The sequence below is a fragment of the Grammomys surdaster genome, unplaced genomic scaffold (assembly GCF_004785775.1).
Source record: "Grammomys surdaster isolate TR1022 unplaced genomic scaffold, NIH_TR_1.0 134, whole genome shotgun sequence".
NCBI lineage: Eukaryota > Metazoa > Chordata > Mammalia > Rodentia > Muridae > Grammomys > Grammomys surdaster.
Window position 1 is genome coordinate 2,185,335 of NW_021604592.1, and position 15,581 is coordinate 2,200,915.

The 15,581-nt window shown below is 39.9% G+C and overlaps 1 protein-coding gene across 1 annotated transcript in view; it reads left to right on the top strand.

Annotated features, from left to right (window-relative positions):
- The window catches only part of Cped1 (cadherin like and PC-esterase domain containing 1), a 255,612-nt gene that overhangs the window by 46,477 nt on the left and 193,554 nt on the right, over nt 1-15,581 (top strand). Inside the window, exon 3 of the mRNA XM_028762605.1 lies at nt 14,713-14,819. Coding sequence (XP_028618438.1) covers nt 14,713-14,819 — 107 coding nt within the window. The remainder of the gene's footprint in view (nt 1-14,712; nt 14,820-15,581) is intronic.

Below are 15,581 nucleotides of genomic sequence, written 5' to 3' on the forward strand. Positions count from 1 at the left end.
GAAAGAAAGAAAGAAAGAAAGAAAGAAAGAAAGAAAGAAAGAAAGAAAGAAAGAAAAGAAACCTTATTAAATCCGAAGACAGAAGTCTAGCTATACCAAATAGGAATTTATTTAATCCTAACATTTCCCCAAATGCTGCATTTTATCGCTCAGACTTATGCCTCTCCTAACCTTTACAAAATGACCTTGAACAAGCTTATTAGGTTATTTATTACTTGATTTGAAAATAGAAGATAGAACTTGCCCTCATAAACCTCGCAGGAGTGTTATGATTGGTTAAGTTCAACCTCCAAAGATTGTTAGAAATAAACGTGTCTGAATGGGAGATGCTAGTCGTCCCATAATTCTTACAGTGTTTGGTAAGAAGCCATTGAGGCACACTTGGGCTTTCTGTTATATTTTGAATTATATTTTCTCAATCCTTACCTCTCACCTGTACTGAATCAATATAGAATTATTACTGGAAGGAGTTAGGAAACAATGGCTGCTCCCTCCCTCTCAGGGTCCTCAGTGGATTACTGCACCACGTTGAAGCGGGTATGATTAGGTTTTATTTATTGCCTTTAAAAGAATCCATGCAATATAACTTTTAATAGGGCAGGAAAGAATAATATTTGGTTAAGTGAAATGTAACAATGCTAATTGTACACTAAAACCCATTTTGCTGTTCTGTGGAATTTAGTATAAGGGGTGTCTGCTGATAAAAATAAAAAAGCATATCAAGTACTGAAGTAATAAAACTCAATTCCAAACATCATCCCCCTAGCAAAGGAAGAAAAAGGCATTGCTGTAGTCAGGCATGTGTATATCCTATAACTTACACTAAAGACCCAAGTTTTATTCAACACACAGTTATCCAATAAGAGAATCTTGTAGGTCTCTGTAATTGCTATGGGTAGGGAAGAAAGCATGAAAGACAAATAAGATCTTTGAAAAAATTACTGGGCAGACGCAAGCACCAGTGTTTCTCAGATCTGTATGTAGACACAAACCATCTGGAAATGTTGATTGACAGATTCTTATCTAACTTCAGTTCTAAGGTTTTGTTTTTTCACTAAGCTTCTAGGTGGTGGCAATGTGGGTATGTCATCAGTATATGCCCCGTTTATCTATATTTAACTGTAACATCAGTTGTAGTGGTCTACAGGGTAGAAACAAAATACTGCAAGTGATCAGAAAACAAAATGAATGAATTATAAATATTGAGAACCAGGAGAATGCTGCAAGTTAAATACAAGTATGCACCATGGCACATCTCAACATTCAGGAAGCTGTGGCCAAGGACCACAAATTTAGGGTCCCACTACAGCACAAAATTGAGTCAAGGCCAGCCTGGGGTACATAGTGAGTTCAAAGTCACTCTGGTAGGACTATTATCAAAAGGTCACATAGTGAGACTATCCTCTGAAAATATTAAAAAGAAAGACATGATCTTTGAAAAGATTTATTTATTTAATGTATATTAGTGCTCTATATGCGTGTACACCTGTATACCCGAAAAGGGCATCGGATCCCTATACAGATAGATGGTCGTGAGCCATGGTGTGGATGCTGGAAACTGAACTCAGGACCTCTAGAAGAGCAGGCAGTGTTCGGCTGGGCCATCTCTCCACCCTCCAAGAAATGGTTTCTTGAGCAAATATTGGAGGCAAGAATATCTGGCTGTAATGAATTGCATGTGCGAGGTCTGTGAGTCTATAACGGCTTCATGGGCCATCTGTGGGTGTAGTTGACAAGAGCCTGTGTGGAAATGTAGGGGCTGAGTCTAGGCAAAGATTAGAAGACAGAGCTGAGGCAGATGTGCAGGGCCTTGGCTGTTCTGCCAAACAGTCGGCTGTGTTTTGTTCTGGTGGAGATAAGATTTGCCTGCTGGGAGAATATCTCAGCAGCAGCAGGGAAGTGCTATCAGAGAAAGATCAGCAGTGGCAAGGCCACTTGGGAGACTTTGCCAAGATGGCGAGATCTAACATTCAGACTTTGGGGTATGATTTGTAAGGGCCAGAAAATAACTAAGAAATGTGTTTTAGAATTGATGCAATGTGATGTGAAGCTTGGGCCTCGTGTGGGTCCCGGACTACTGGAGCCGGGGCTAGCCCAAAAGCTGTTGCATATAAGAGGTATGTTCTTCTACCTGGGCTGCCTAGTCTGGCCTCAGTGGAGAGGAAGCGCCTAGCTTGCAGAGATATGAAGTGCCAGCATGAGGGGATACGGGGGGTGTGGGGGGGTCCCACTCACTGAGAGAAGAAGGGGAGGGGGAGGGGGAAAGGATTGAGAGAGGGGTGATTGTGATCTGGAGGGGGGCAGTGAGTGGGATGTAAAGTAAGTAAAACTAAAATTAAATTTAAATAAAATAATTGATGCAATTTATAGTACTGGGAGATAAGAATAAAAGGAAGGACAAGCTGAAGAAGATCTTATGCTTCTGGGTGTGAGGGAGGGAGTGCTACGTATTGGATGGTAAAAATAATGGAAGGAGGAAAGGGATACGTGAGGGTTTTTTTTTCCCTTTTTCCATAGGATTCCATGAGCCTAGAATTGTACTTGTTCAGCACAGCGTCTGTTCCAGAAAGTAAACAAAAGTATCTTCTGAAGCATGAGGAACTTCTAATGGAAGTTTAAAACTCATTAGTGGAGACACAGTAGCTAATTCAAGGGAGAGAAAGAAATCAACACAGGAGTGAAATAGTACTGGATGTACAGGAAGGAAGTGAACTTGTTAAGAAAGGGCCCTTAATTCCTCAAGACCCGTTTGCAATCTTCTTGTTGCTTAAAGACTACCAGCACATCCTAGGTTTGGACAATGCGTGAGTGCTGATGGCTTTTGTGAGATTCCGTTCTTAGGGTCCAGTTCTGTCGAAACATACAATTAATATTACTGGGGGAGCAGGGGTTTTCTGTTTAGGTTCTTATTCCCGTTAATAACTTAGAAATGGACTCAGAAGGAAGCTTGAGAACGATTTTATTAGGGTTTTAAAGGAAGAAGTGCAGGCAGACAAGCTGTAAATATTGGCAGCTGCCCAGAGAAGGAAGACTAAGGCAAAAGGGGGAGAGAAAAGTCCTGCTGTTTATAAGTAGTTACAGGGTGGAAAGGAGTGGGGGTTGGGAGTACTTGCAGAGATTAGGTGAGAAAGCCCAAGGCAGAGGAGAAAGCTTGCCCAGGCTTTACTCAGTGTCCAGACGAAAAAGAAATAACAACAACAACAACAACAAATGATGATGATGATGATGATGATGATGATGGTGATGATGATGTTAAGATTTGGGAAAGGCAGACAGTCTGTATGGCAGAGGCTTCCCAGTGCTGCCTGACTTGGCTGGTTGGTGTTCTTAAAACCTGACCCCAGCTACAGTTGTCTGGGAAAAGGGAAGCTCAACTGAAAAATGTTAAATTAGACATTTTTTTTCTTGAGCAATCATTGATGTGTCCAGGACCAGCTCTCCGTGGCCCATGCCACCCCTGTGTGGGTAGCCTAGGTTGTATACAAAAGCAAATTGAGCATGCCACTAGTAATAAGCCTGAAGGCAGCATTCCTCTAGGACCTCTGCCTCCAGGTCCCTGCCTGGATTTCCCTCTGTGACGGAGTGTAACTTGTAAGCAGAAACAAACTCTGTCCTTCTCAAGTTGGCTCTGGTCCTGGTGTGTCACAGCAACGGAAAGCAAACTGCAAGCAGTTGCAAGGGGAAGGCGCAAGAAAGAAGGATATATACATTATTTCAATAATTATCTTCTTAGCATGGCTTTAGTCCCCAGGGACAGTCTCCTGGCCAAGTGATTGATTGACAGGGGAAGCCACATTAACTCTTAGGGGAAACGGGACTAATAATTAGTATTTTCATCACTGAAGCAGGATGTTATGTTTCTACCCTGGGCCAGAGGTACAGTCCATTCTTTTGGTTTTGTTTTGCTTGGTTTTGTTTTGGTTTTGAGACAGTGTATCACTGTGTAACCTTTGCTGTCCTGAAATACACTGTCAAACAGGCTTGCCCCCAACTCATAGACCTTTGCCTACTCTGCCTCATGAGTGCTAAGATTTAAGGTAATTTTGTTCTTTGAACCAGAAAGAAGTAGGTTTGCCATAATGGAAAATTCCCATGGGAAATTGGTCCACAGAGCCCCGACCCACACCCTCCGTAGTCTCTAAGACTACTGCAGTATAGATACGACTCTAAAATCATTTAGGGGATGAACTGAAATTGGGAAATGAATATAATCCATCTCCACCATGAAAATCTAGAGATCCAGTTCCAAAGTTGTTCAGGAAAAGAGAGCTCTGTAGATCGCAGCCTTACATATACAGGGGTTTGAGACAATGGTTCTCATTTAGGGGAAGAGAAGCAGGGACTCTGAATTCCTTTCTTGCCATCCCTGGTCTCTGGCCTGGTCACTTTCAAAAACATCCCCAGTTTCTGGCCAAGAAGACTAGATCCGCCACTTTAGTGGTCCCGCCCCTAAACGCCCCAGCCCCGCCCATGTCTGTCTCTCCTCATCCTTACTAGTCTATGTGGGTTTCTGCCCGACTACAAGCACTGAACAGTTTTTCATCTTATTTCCTCTAGAGATTTTTGTGACTCGGACTTTTTAAGCAGCCTGAGCTTTAATTTTTAAAATTTCTTTTTGTTTTTTAAATTTTCAATATTACTTTTTAGTGTTTATTTATGTTTTTATTTATTCACTTTATATCCTGGTTGCCCCCCCCAGCCCCTCCTCTCCTTCCAGGCCCACCCTTGCCAATCCTTCCCCTCCCTACTCCCTCCTCTTAACTTCTCGGTTTTAGCCTATCCAATGTGCCTTTTCTGTTCCAAGCTCTCACCCAGAGAACATTACATTTTTATTTCCTCTGCTCCTTCCTCACTACGTTTAGTCACTACACGTCCCCAAGCTTTTCTTGGCTGTGAGTCTATCTCAGAACTTCCTCCTTTTATTCCCCCTTATCTTGACTGTTTTGAGAACAGGCAAGCTCTTTTGCTTGGAAGCAAATATGACAGCAATGAACATTGCTGTTATTTTTCTCAGTATTAGATGGGCTCCAGTGCTGGGCATAGTCACAGAGAGAATGCACTCCACGCCCGGTGCTCTCAGGCGCATGCCCAGTCAGCATGGAGCATTGCTGAGCCCCTACTCTGCTTGATTCACTGAGATAGTCAGGTTCTCCCACTGTGAAATCTTTCTCTATTCCCTCTTTGCATACTAAACTATTGGGGATATATATATATATATATCCCCAATATAAATATATATAATATTTATAAAATATATAATATACATATATATATATAAAATTAAGGGTATGGTCGTGTGAATGAAATGTTTTCCATAGATCTTGGACATTTGAATTCTTGGTCCCAGTTGTTGGCTGTTTGGGGAAGATTAGAACATTTGGCTTTGCTGAAGGAAATATGTCACTGGAGTAGGCTTTGAGACTTCCAAAGACAGGAGCCATTTTGAGTAAGCTCTCTCCACTTCCCCTTTGTGGTTTAAGATGTGAGGTTTCAGCTGCAGCATCAGGCCATGTTCTGCCTGCCACCATGCTGCCTCACTGTTAGGGTGACAGGCTCCTATCCCTCTGAAACTATAAGCTCCAAATAAACCTTTCCTGCTACAAGTTGCTTGGGGCTTGGTGTTCTTTATCACAGCAATAAAAAAGTAACTAAGACAAGTAACGCAGAGTGATGCTCTGCTTCTTTGAGTATGTGATGATAGCTGTCTGACTTACCTAGAATTGTTCTACATGGGGATTCGTCCCTCTAGTCCCACTTACTTATGGGTACCGGGGACTTATAATCTAATAATATTTTACTTGTTTTGTTGCCATGGACACCAGTGGCTCCAGCACTACTTTTATTATTTTTTTATCATTTAATCTTTGTTTTTAGGCTTGTAAAGAACTTCCTGGAACTACAGTACTTTAAGCTCATTCTATGTATGTCCTTCACTAGCCCTTGAATGCACCATTTTCCCACGAACTTGATCCTTTTTAATCAGAGTTTTCAGGGCAGGATGTATTTTCCATTTTTTTTTTAAAGAATTCAGATTGTTGCTATGTTAACTTCTATGAAGTACTTTAATCTGACAAGCATCCTCAATATCTAAAATGTTGGTAAAGAAAAGTTCTCTCTCAGGTAGAACATAGGCTGAGGGACCCACTCAAATTTGCCCCCAATTATAGCTCAAAGGAAAGTTAATAAATGGCGTGGCATATTAAAATGTTATGGAGGGAACAGTATCATGCCTCCTGAAGCAGCCACTTCCTAAGGTGTTTATATCTTGGGGGTAAACTCACATGCTTTGTGAAGCAAATTTCTACATAGTAGGAGTATTTTAGTTTGCAGGTTATATAAATATATTGCTTTTCTGAGCTTATGAATAAGTCAGAAGAATTCCAGGAGCTGAGAACTGTTTACAGAAACAGTCTCCATGATCTGCCTCGCAGGCTCCCACTGGGTGAATTATCTGAGGAAGGTTCAGAGAAGCAGGAAGGAAATGCTTTGGAAATCCTGTCCTGAGACACAGAGATTCCATGATCAGCTTGGAAGGAATGTGGACTCAGAGCAACAACCTATGGCCAGACTCCTGGGGTGAAGAACCCAGCTGGATTAGAGTTGGTAATCATATTGTCCAATTGGTTAAGGATAACAAACTCCTGTGGAATGCTTGCCTTGAAGTTAATGCTAAATTCTGAAACCACTAACCCAGACACGCCTACCAGAATCTACAAAATCTGTTAGAGATTATAAGATGAATGACCCTTCTCAGGAAGAACAGGACTGAATACAGTTAATTATGGGAGACATGTTACTGATCTGTAGATCAATCAGGTTGCATGTGTAGAACAAAAAATTAGTTTATTCATCTTGAGAGACTGGAGAGAAGATAATATTGAGATGGGATCAAGTATCGATCCTAGTTTATCAGTTTTAGATGGGCCTAAAACTGTAATGTTATCATCAGGATAGTATAATGAAAAAGTAAAGATTTTGTTATTTAGCAAGAATTTTCCAACATAGTTGTAAAGAGAAGATCAATGCAGAGAGAACAGTGATTTAGCCTTACATATTGTGAAGAGATATTGTAAATATCTGAGATGTACCCATCTTGGGCTGGGCTTGTACAGTACAGTGGTGAAACACTTGTCTACATGTTCAGAATATCCAGTTTGGTCCCTAGCACAGAATAAAGGGAAGAAACTCAAACAAATGGCCAAAAAGAATGCTCAGAGCTAAAATAAACACCTGTAGTACTTCACCTTATAGGAAAACCAACTTTCCCAGGTATTCTAGCTATTTTCTTAAGAAATATTATCCCCTGATACTGTGAATGAGTGAATGAGGTTTGGCTCTGGTAGCTAGACACTCGTGGATGAGTTTATCTTTTAAACCATGGCTTTTAAGTCTCTTCTAAGTTTCCTGTATGTAAGACATTTGGAAGTTGGTTATCTCTGTTTTTCCATTGTTTTGCTCCTCTTCTTTAATCCATAGTAACCACAAGCCAAAATATTTATTAATATCTTTTTCAAAAGGCTACTGCTTTTCTCAGAATTTTTCAGTTTTTGTGACAGCATTTCAGAGGGTTGGCTTTTTCTTTCTTTCTCTCCCTCCTCCCCTCCCTCTTCCTCTCCTCCCTGCCTCCCTGTCTCCCTCCCTCCCTTCCTTCCTCCCTTCCTTCCTTCCTTCCTTCCTTCCTTTCCTTCTTCCTTGCTTCCTTCCTTCCTTTCCTTCTTTCTTCCTTCCTTTCTTCCTTTCCTTCTCCCTTCCTTCTTTCTTTCCTTCCTTCCTTCCTTCCTTCCTTTCTTCCTTATTTCCTTCCTTCTCTGTCTGTCTTTTCTTCCTACTTTTGTATTGTATATGTAGGAAGTGTGCATGCAAACACTTGGAGGACAGAGTTCAATATTAGGTACCTTCCTCTAGATTGTGAGACAGGGTCTCTTACTGACCCTAGAACTCACCAAATTGGCTGGTTAATAAGCCCCAGGGGTCTGCCTGTATCTTCTTCATCCCTTGGGATTACAGGTGTGTGTTACTTTGCCTGGCCTTAATGTGGACGCTGGGGCTCCAAACTTAGTGTTTACGCAGCCAGCTCTCTACTTACTCAGCCATCCCTCTTTCCCTGGGCCTCTCTTTCCCTTGCCTTTTATTTTTATTTCATTTCAGTTTAGTTTAGTTTTGCCATACTTGAGACTGAACCCAGGGAGTACCTTAGCTTTTCACCGAGTTGTAATTCTTTTTCTGCTGTTCCCATTCACTAACTTGCTCATTTACATACATTCAACAAATACGTTGCATATTCTCTTTCTATTTCCGCCAGTCAATAGGCGTGCTGATTGTAAGACTGAATGAATAGTGTAGTCTCTGTTCTCCTGAGCTCAAACTCAAATCAGAGACAAAAAGCATGGTAGAAATGATGTGTGCCTGTAACTTAGGAGGCTAAGGCAAAAGATCGGAGTTCAAAAACCACCCAGGTCACATAGTAAGGTCTTGCCTCAAAAAACCGAATCAATCCAAACCAAACCAAGACCAACTAACCAAAAAGTAATAACAAATAGAGAAAAATGGGTAATAACTATATAATGTAGCAGGAAGTGGTAAATGTTATGATGAAAATAGAGCAGGAATAGATGTATTATTATTTGGTTGGTTGGTTGGGTTTTTCTTTTGGGGGGGGGGAGTTGTTTCCAGTGTGTGGAGTTCTCCTTCCTCGAGAATAAAGAACTTCTGTGCAAATGGCACTAGCATGAATAGCACTATCTCACAGTGTTCTATGCTCTGGATTATATTACTGATCCAGTATATTTTATCAGCGAGGGAAGTTATTTGTGAACCAGGAAACAATTGTTTGCTTTTCATGGCAGCCTGCCTGAGGAAGATGGAAATGTTCTGAAGACAGCCTCACTCCTTACGGTAGATTCTTGATAAAAAAAAAAAAAAACAAACCTCATGTTGAAAATTGACATGTCAACTGCTTTCTGCGAAGGCTTTGAGAAGGAAGCAAAGAATACACAGTGTCTATTTAAGTGTGAATTAATAAGTGTGGCTCTTCATAACTTCTCAAATTGCATGTGACATCTTCATCTCTCACAGCAAACCCCGTGGTGGTGTGTTACAGATCATTTTGTTCAGCAGTGTGCTTGCTGGTTGGGAGGAGCTGGCTGCAGAGTGTGTATGTTTTTATAATTTTGAGCTGGAGAATGGGACGTTCACATCCTGTTTTGTTTTGATTTGGCTTGGTTTCTTTTTTTTCTTTTTCTGTTTTTGTCTAGGACTTTATCCTATGACCTCTCTTGGCTAGTCTAATTCGTAGGGCTCTGGTTTCATTGTGATAGGGAAAGAAGCAATACTAGTTGCCTAAAACAATTGTCTAAGGTACTTTTAGAAGTTTAATTTTGAAACTAGGTGGAAGCCAACTGAGTGTTTGTAGCTTATGAGTACATGTGTGACTGGGACTAGTTCCTTTCACATAGGAAGACTGAACAGAGTTCAGTTGCCGGCAGCATTGCCAATACTGGGTCTAGAGCTGTGTGAGGGAGGGTTGGGGTGCTGGATTATACCCGCTACAGTCATTCTTTCCTCCAAGTTCCCAGAGGACAATACACTTCCTAAGAAGTAACTTTAAAAAGACCAAAGCTATATAAGGTGTGTATGTCTATCTGTGTCTGCATGCCTGCTTCCATGCATGCCTGCCTGCCTGCCTGCTTGCCTGCCTGTCTGTCTGTCTGTCTGCACATATGACTTCCAGGAGCTATTGTCTCAGTGTTAACTGGCCTAGTGTAGACTCTCTTTAGTGAATGGACAAACATTACAGCCTTTTAATTGTCTTTCTTGATATGTTTTGTCTGTCTGTCTGTCTGTTTGTCTGTCTGTCTTTACTTCTAAAGTATGTGCAACCCTTGCTTCTAGCCCACAGCTGTCACAAGTACTACATAAATGAATGGATATATGGCATCAAAAGTTACATTTCTCTGTTGCTCCCTTGTGTTTTAAGAGGCTAATGGTGACGAGATCGCAGCTGTTCGACCTAGGAATCTAGCACTCAAGCCCATTAACTACATGGAAGCTGTTGGGCAAATTACCTAGAGCTTCTGTGCTTCTCGGAACATCCATATCCAGTAGATTCCATCTCTACAGTAAAAAAGTTAATCACAACAAATATTTGAAACAATGAGGAGGATTGTGAGTACCCAAAACTTCCTACCTGTTGGAGCTGGAGATGTGGCTCAGCAGTTAAGATGCTTGCTACCCTGGTAGAGAGGTAGAGTTTGGTCCCAGAACCCATGTTGAACAGTGTAGAAAGAACTATAACTTTAGCTCCCGGGGATCCCATGCCTTCTTCTGGCCTTTGAGGGCATCTGTACACGTTCCGTGTGAGTGTGTGTGTGTGTGTGTGTATACACTACACATACACAAACACAAATAATAATAATAGTAATGTTAATAAAATAAAATCTTAGAAGATTTTTTACATGTTTCTGTCTTTATTTAATGCTACTTAGGTACTTTTCTGTTGCTGTGATTAAAACACCACGACCAGGACAGCTTATGAAAGAAAGCATTTTCGCCTGGCCTTACTATTTCAGAAGGTTACATTCTATGATGCAAGAACAAAAGCATGGTGGCAGGAAAAACTGAGAACTCACATATTAAGACACAGCCATGAGACAGAGAGAGCACACTGGGAATACCACAAGTTCTTTGAAGCCTCAAAGCTGTTCACAGTGAAACACCTTCATCAACAAGGCCACACCCTATATTCCTTCCCAAACAGTTCCATCAACTGGGAACTATGTATTTAAACATATAAGCCTGTGAACACTATTCTCATTGAAACTACCATATATACAGTTACTGTAGATTTGGAACCTAAATTCCAGTTCAGTATTCTGTGCCATATAGAGTCTATCTTTACTTTAGGCTAGCAACTCAAGGAACCATCAAATTCACCAAGAACTCTCTTGCTTGCTTTTTATTTTAACTCAAACCTACATTTTACTTCTCAGCTCTTCTACCTGGACATATGGAAGAAACATATCAAGAAAGACAATTAAAAGGATGTAATGTTTGTCCGTTCACTAAAGAGAGTCTACACTAGGCCAGTTAGCACTGAGACAACAGCTCCTGAAAGTCATATGTGCAGTCAAAAAAATGAGGCTGTAAGTAGCGATGGGTCAGCCTAAAGAGGAGTGGCTTGTGAGAGAGTTCAGCATTCCACCCCATGAAAAGATAGCCATAAATCTCTCTTAGTATGTCTAAGCTTTGAGAGGAAGGAAGACCATGAAAGGTCATACTTCAGTCTTTAACAACTTTAACCCTGCTAATAAAATGCATCTGGAGTTAGACTAAGCTTTCTCATCCTGTGACAGACTTGCTAAATCTAGACATCAAAGAGATTTTCAGGCATCTCTCTACCACTAACTGATCAATATCCCTAAGTTCTTTCAACTAAACCAACTTAGCTAATGAACATATTTAACTCAGTACAAGCTAAAAGAGAAACATCGCTTTGTCAAAAGACTGATCAATAGAATATGGACATACCAGTATTCTATAGCAGGTCGAAAACTGATGCTTCTAGACACAAAGGAAGCAAGCTTAGGGCCAAGTAGAGAACTCTTTGAGACCTCCCTGAAGTCTTTAATGCCTTTCAAGAGATAGTCGAAGGGATACTAGAATTTCCATGAATGGCTGAAATCTGCTTTTGCAGTGTGATTTTGCTCACATTTGAATATAGCATCCACTATCCAGGCCACCTATAATCTATTCAAGGACTGCACTTGCTCCTGTGTCTCTTGCTTGTGAGTTCTTCTGTGGATGCTGGACACGTGTCTGCTATTGGCTTATATTGCCCTCTAGTGAATGGTGGTCCCCAAATATTGCACTAGTATGAAATTTTAATAAGGTAGAAATTTGTACCTGACATGCTCCAAGGCTAATTTGGAGCTGCAATGTACTTTGTGAATATCTTTTGCCTTGTAGTCAAAGTTTCTATTTTTTTCAATGTGGCGCTTGAGTATGTTTGGCCAAATTTGAACATGTATTATGTCTCTTGAAGCAAATAAAGCTTTGCTTCGAAAAGTGGGGGAGGGTAGCAGGAGTTAGTGGAGGGAGTTGACTTCAGAAGCCAGAGAAAGAAATGTAGATAAAGTGAAACTATTACTAAATATTTAACCTATAGAGGTTTGGGAGGTTGGCAGAGAATTCAGTGAAGGTAAGAGGAACTTTGAGTGGAAACAATCAGCACTGTTTGGACCATGGTAGCAATAATTACAGAGGAAGTATATGAAGACATCTCTTGAAATTCCTGTTATACTTTACTTCATTTAAGAGAACATTGAAGGGCTATGAGCCTTTTTTTGAATTATTCATTTTTAAGTTAAAATATTAATTGAATATTTTTGAGGGATGAGAGGTCACCTTACGAATGCCAAGAGACTGTGTAATATTTTATATTATCCTAAATTCCTTTTAATGTTTTAGACCCCTCCAATAGATTGCTGAGGGCACTTCTGTCTGCTCTTTTCCTTTTCCTTTTTAAAAACATATTTTGAGCAAAGTACTGCTCATCGGCAATTCTTAATGAATTGCTTTGAATTATTTAAATGTGTCTCTCAATTTTAAACGTTTATCACTGAAATCCCTGTTTCTTTCTACCAACCCTAGAAATTTTGTGTGTGCTTGCAAAGTCAGAAGAGGTGTGCCTCAGAGGAATTCACAATGCACTCTGGTTTTACAAGCCAAACAATGCAGTCCTTAATTTGAAATCTCTCTCTCTTTGCATATCCTTATCTTCTTAAAATATTTAGTTGGGGATCTTATGACAGGAGATTTTTTTTTCTTTTTCCTAGGGTTTCACTATTTCCTGAACCGGATATAGTATGAAATAAAAAAACGCATTGTATTTCTCTTTGAATTCAAATCAAAAGATGTTGACTAACAAAGCCTGCTGAATGTTCAAAACAGAGGATTAGAAGCATTGCACTGTATCTGGTTTTAGCTCCAGGAACTGGTGTGAAATTGTCTTCAAAGTGAGGGTGTATATGGCAGCCTCCATCTCCCAAGCCTGAGGCTTGGCTGCTGTTGTCTGGATGAGATTCCCTATCCCAGCTCATGTACCCCTTTGAAGTGCTGTGTCGTCGTTCAGTATCTTCACCACGAACAAGCCAACAACAGTTATGAGAAGAGAGCTTGAATTCAGTTGTTTAGAACACTTTTTGTTTGCCAGGAACTTTTCCCTTCTGGCAATAAGGGAACAGACACCATAAAACATAGTCCAGACTGCATGGGGCTCATCAAATGAAAAAGTACTTAGTTGGCAAGGAGTGAGATTTCACTGCTAATTATAGATTCTTCTCCCTTATTAGTTCTTCCATTTGTTCGGCCTTACTTTGGAAGCGTAACGCTTCTACATGAGAAATCCTTTTGGAAAAAAAAATGAGAAGAGAGGGGTTTGGACAAACTGGTTTCCCCTTTAGCTTTTTAGAAGTCATTCTGGTTGATGCAGGAGATGAGTAGTGTACTCTGGTATCAAAAGTTACTGAAAGGATGTTTCATGACTCATAATGAAGACCATACACATAGAAAATATTTTTAAAGTTAATATTTCAAACCAAATGTTGGGGAAATGTCTCAGACTATGCTAGTTGGTAGGTTGAGCCCCACTCTATCTTGCTTTTTCTTGATGCACTTGTCTGGTTATTACCTATATCACTATCAATCAAGACACATTTCTTCTATATGTTTGTTTGTTTGTTTGTTTGTCTCCAAGAGGTGATGCATTAACTATTCTATCAGGGATTATCCATTTACCAAATATTTTTAAAGCACTGATTACATTTAAGATATGCTGGCTTGAAATGAAAGAAAAGAGTAACTGAGTATTGTGAAGAAATGACTGAGTAGTAAGAACTCTTACCATGTTCTCGTGACGTCATCACCCACGCTTAAAAAAAAAAGAGTGGGAGGTGGCCACTCATACCTGTAAAGCACTGTTGTGTCATAAGATACAGGAGGACCATGGATGTTTTCAGGCTGTGAGCATAGCTCCAGATTCAGTGTGAGATTCTGTCTCGAAGGTTGAGTGTGATGGATCAGGAAAGTTAAACACACACAAACATGCTTGAGCACATATACCATACACACATATTACCACACTCACAAAAATACACACATAGAGGAATCAAGGAAAATAAATTTCATATATACCCATAAATGATAACCTGTGAGCCAGCTACCATTCACTCTTCTAAGTTGACAAGTTATTGTGGCAGAGTGGATGACTTATTGGCAAAGGATTTTGTCCTTGGTCAAAGCTGAAATATTAGTTTCTTCAGTTCATGTGGTGTCTTGAATTTTGAACCTCATTCCAGTATCTCCGTAAGGAGATCACAGATTAATTTTTCATGAAACCTTTCAAATTTTTATTAATTTTATCTTCTGCCAGCATATTCTTTTTTATCAGAAGTCTTGCAATTTTTTAAAAGACTAAGGTATTTCATACATACTCTAATTTTGATTTTTCAGCAGAATTTTATAGATATTCAATATCTGAATTTTTCTCTAGATTAAAATGCTAAATATGAAACATTAAGCTTTTGAGTCAGGTAGAATTGAATTTTAGGGATTCTGAGTATTAGCATTTTGCTATAAATGGTATTACTTATGTATTAGAGTTTAAATAATCACACTCTTTACTGGAAAGAGCTAAATGTTGTTTAATGTCTTTAGGTGGTTCGAACTCCTGGGATCTGTTCATTTGCCTGCCTTCTAGGGAAGCTGATGGGAAACCTTGCATATCCAGGGAGCACATGTGTCGACTAAGCCTACATCAAAGGGTAAATACAGTCAAAGCATAAACACATTTTATCAACCCTATGGATATTATTAAAACGGAAAGGTTTGGGTCCATATATTGTTGTTTTTTAATTTTTGAAGAATTGGAACCACTGTATCTTTGGGGAAAGTTTCAAAAAGGGTTAGTTAGCTTTCTGGCACTATAACAAAATACCTGGGACAGACTGAAATATAAAGAAGAAAGATTTCCCCTTTTTCACAGTTGTAGAGTTTCAGGCCGTGTCATTTGGCCTTGTTGACTTTGTTCATGTTCTCAGGCAGTATACCATGAAGGGGAATCTAGGGCAAAGGGAATTGCTCACCTTGTGGTATCCAGGAAGTAATGAGACAGAGGATGGAAATGGCCAAAGTCACAATGTGCCTTTAACTGCTTGTTCCCAATGTCTAACTTCCTTTAGTGAAGCCACACTTCCCAAAGATTTTAGCAGGTCCCATAACAAACAAGGGTTAGTTAGCCATGATTAACTAACCCTGTACCCCATGAGCCTTTGGAGATGTAGACAATAGAACAGGTAATGCCATGTCTTATTCTTCGACATGTAATGCAAAACTAATTTTGGGTTTGTTTGTTTGTTTATTTGCTTGTTTGTTTTAATATAATTTCCCCTAGCTTGAGCTGTTACAAGTACTGTTTTCTTTCCTTTCCTTTCCTTTCCTTTCCTTTCCTTTCCTTTCCTTTCCTTTCCTTTCCTTTCCTTTCCTTTCCTTTCCTTTCCTTTCCTTTCCTTTCCTTTCCCCTTCCC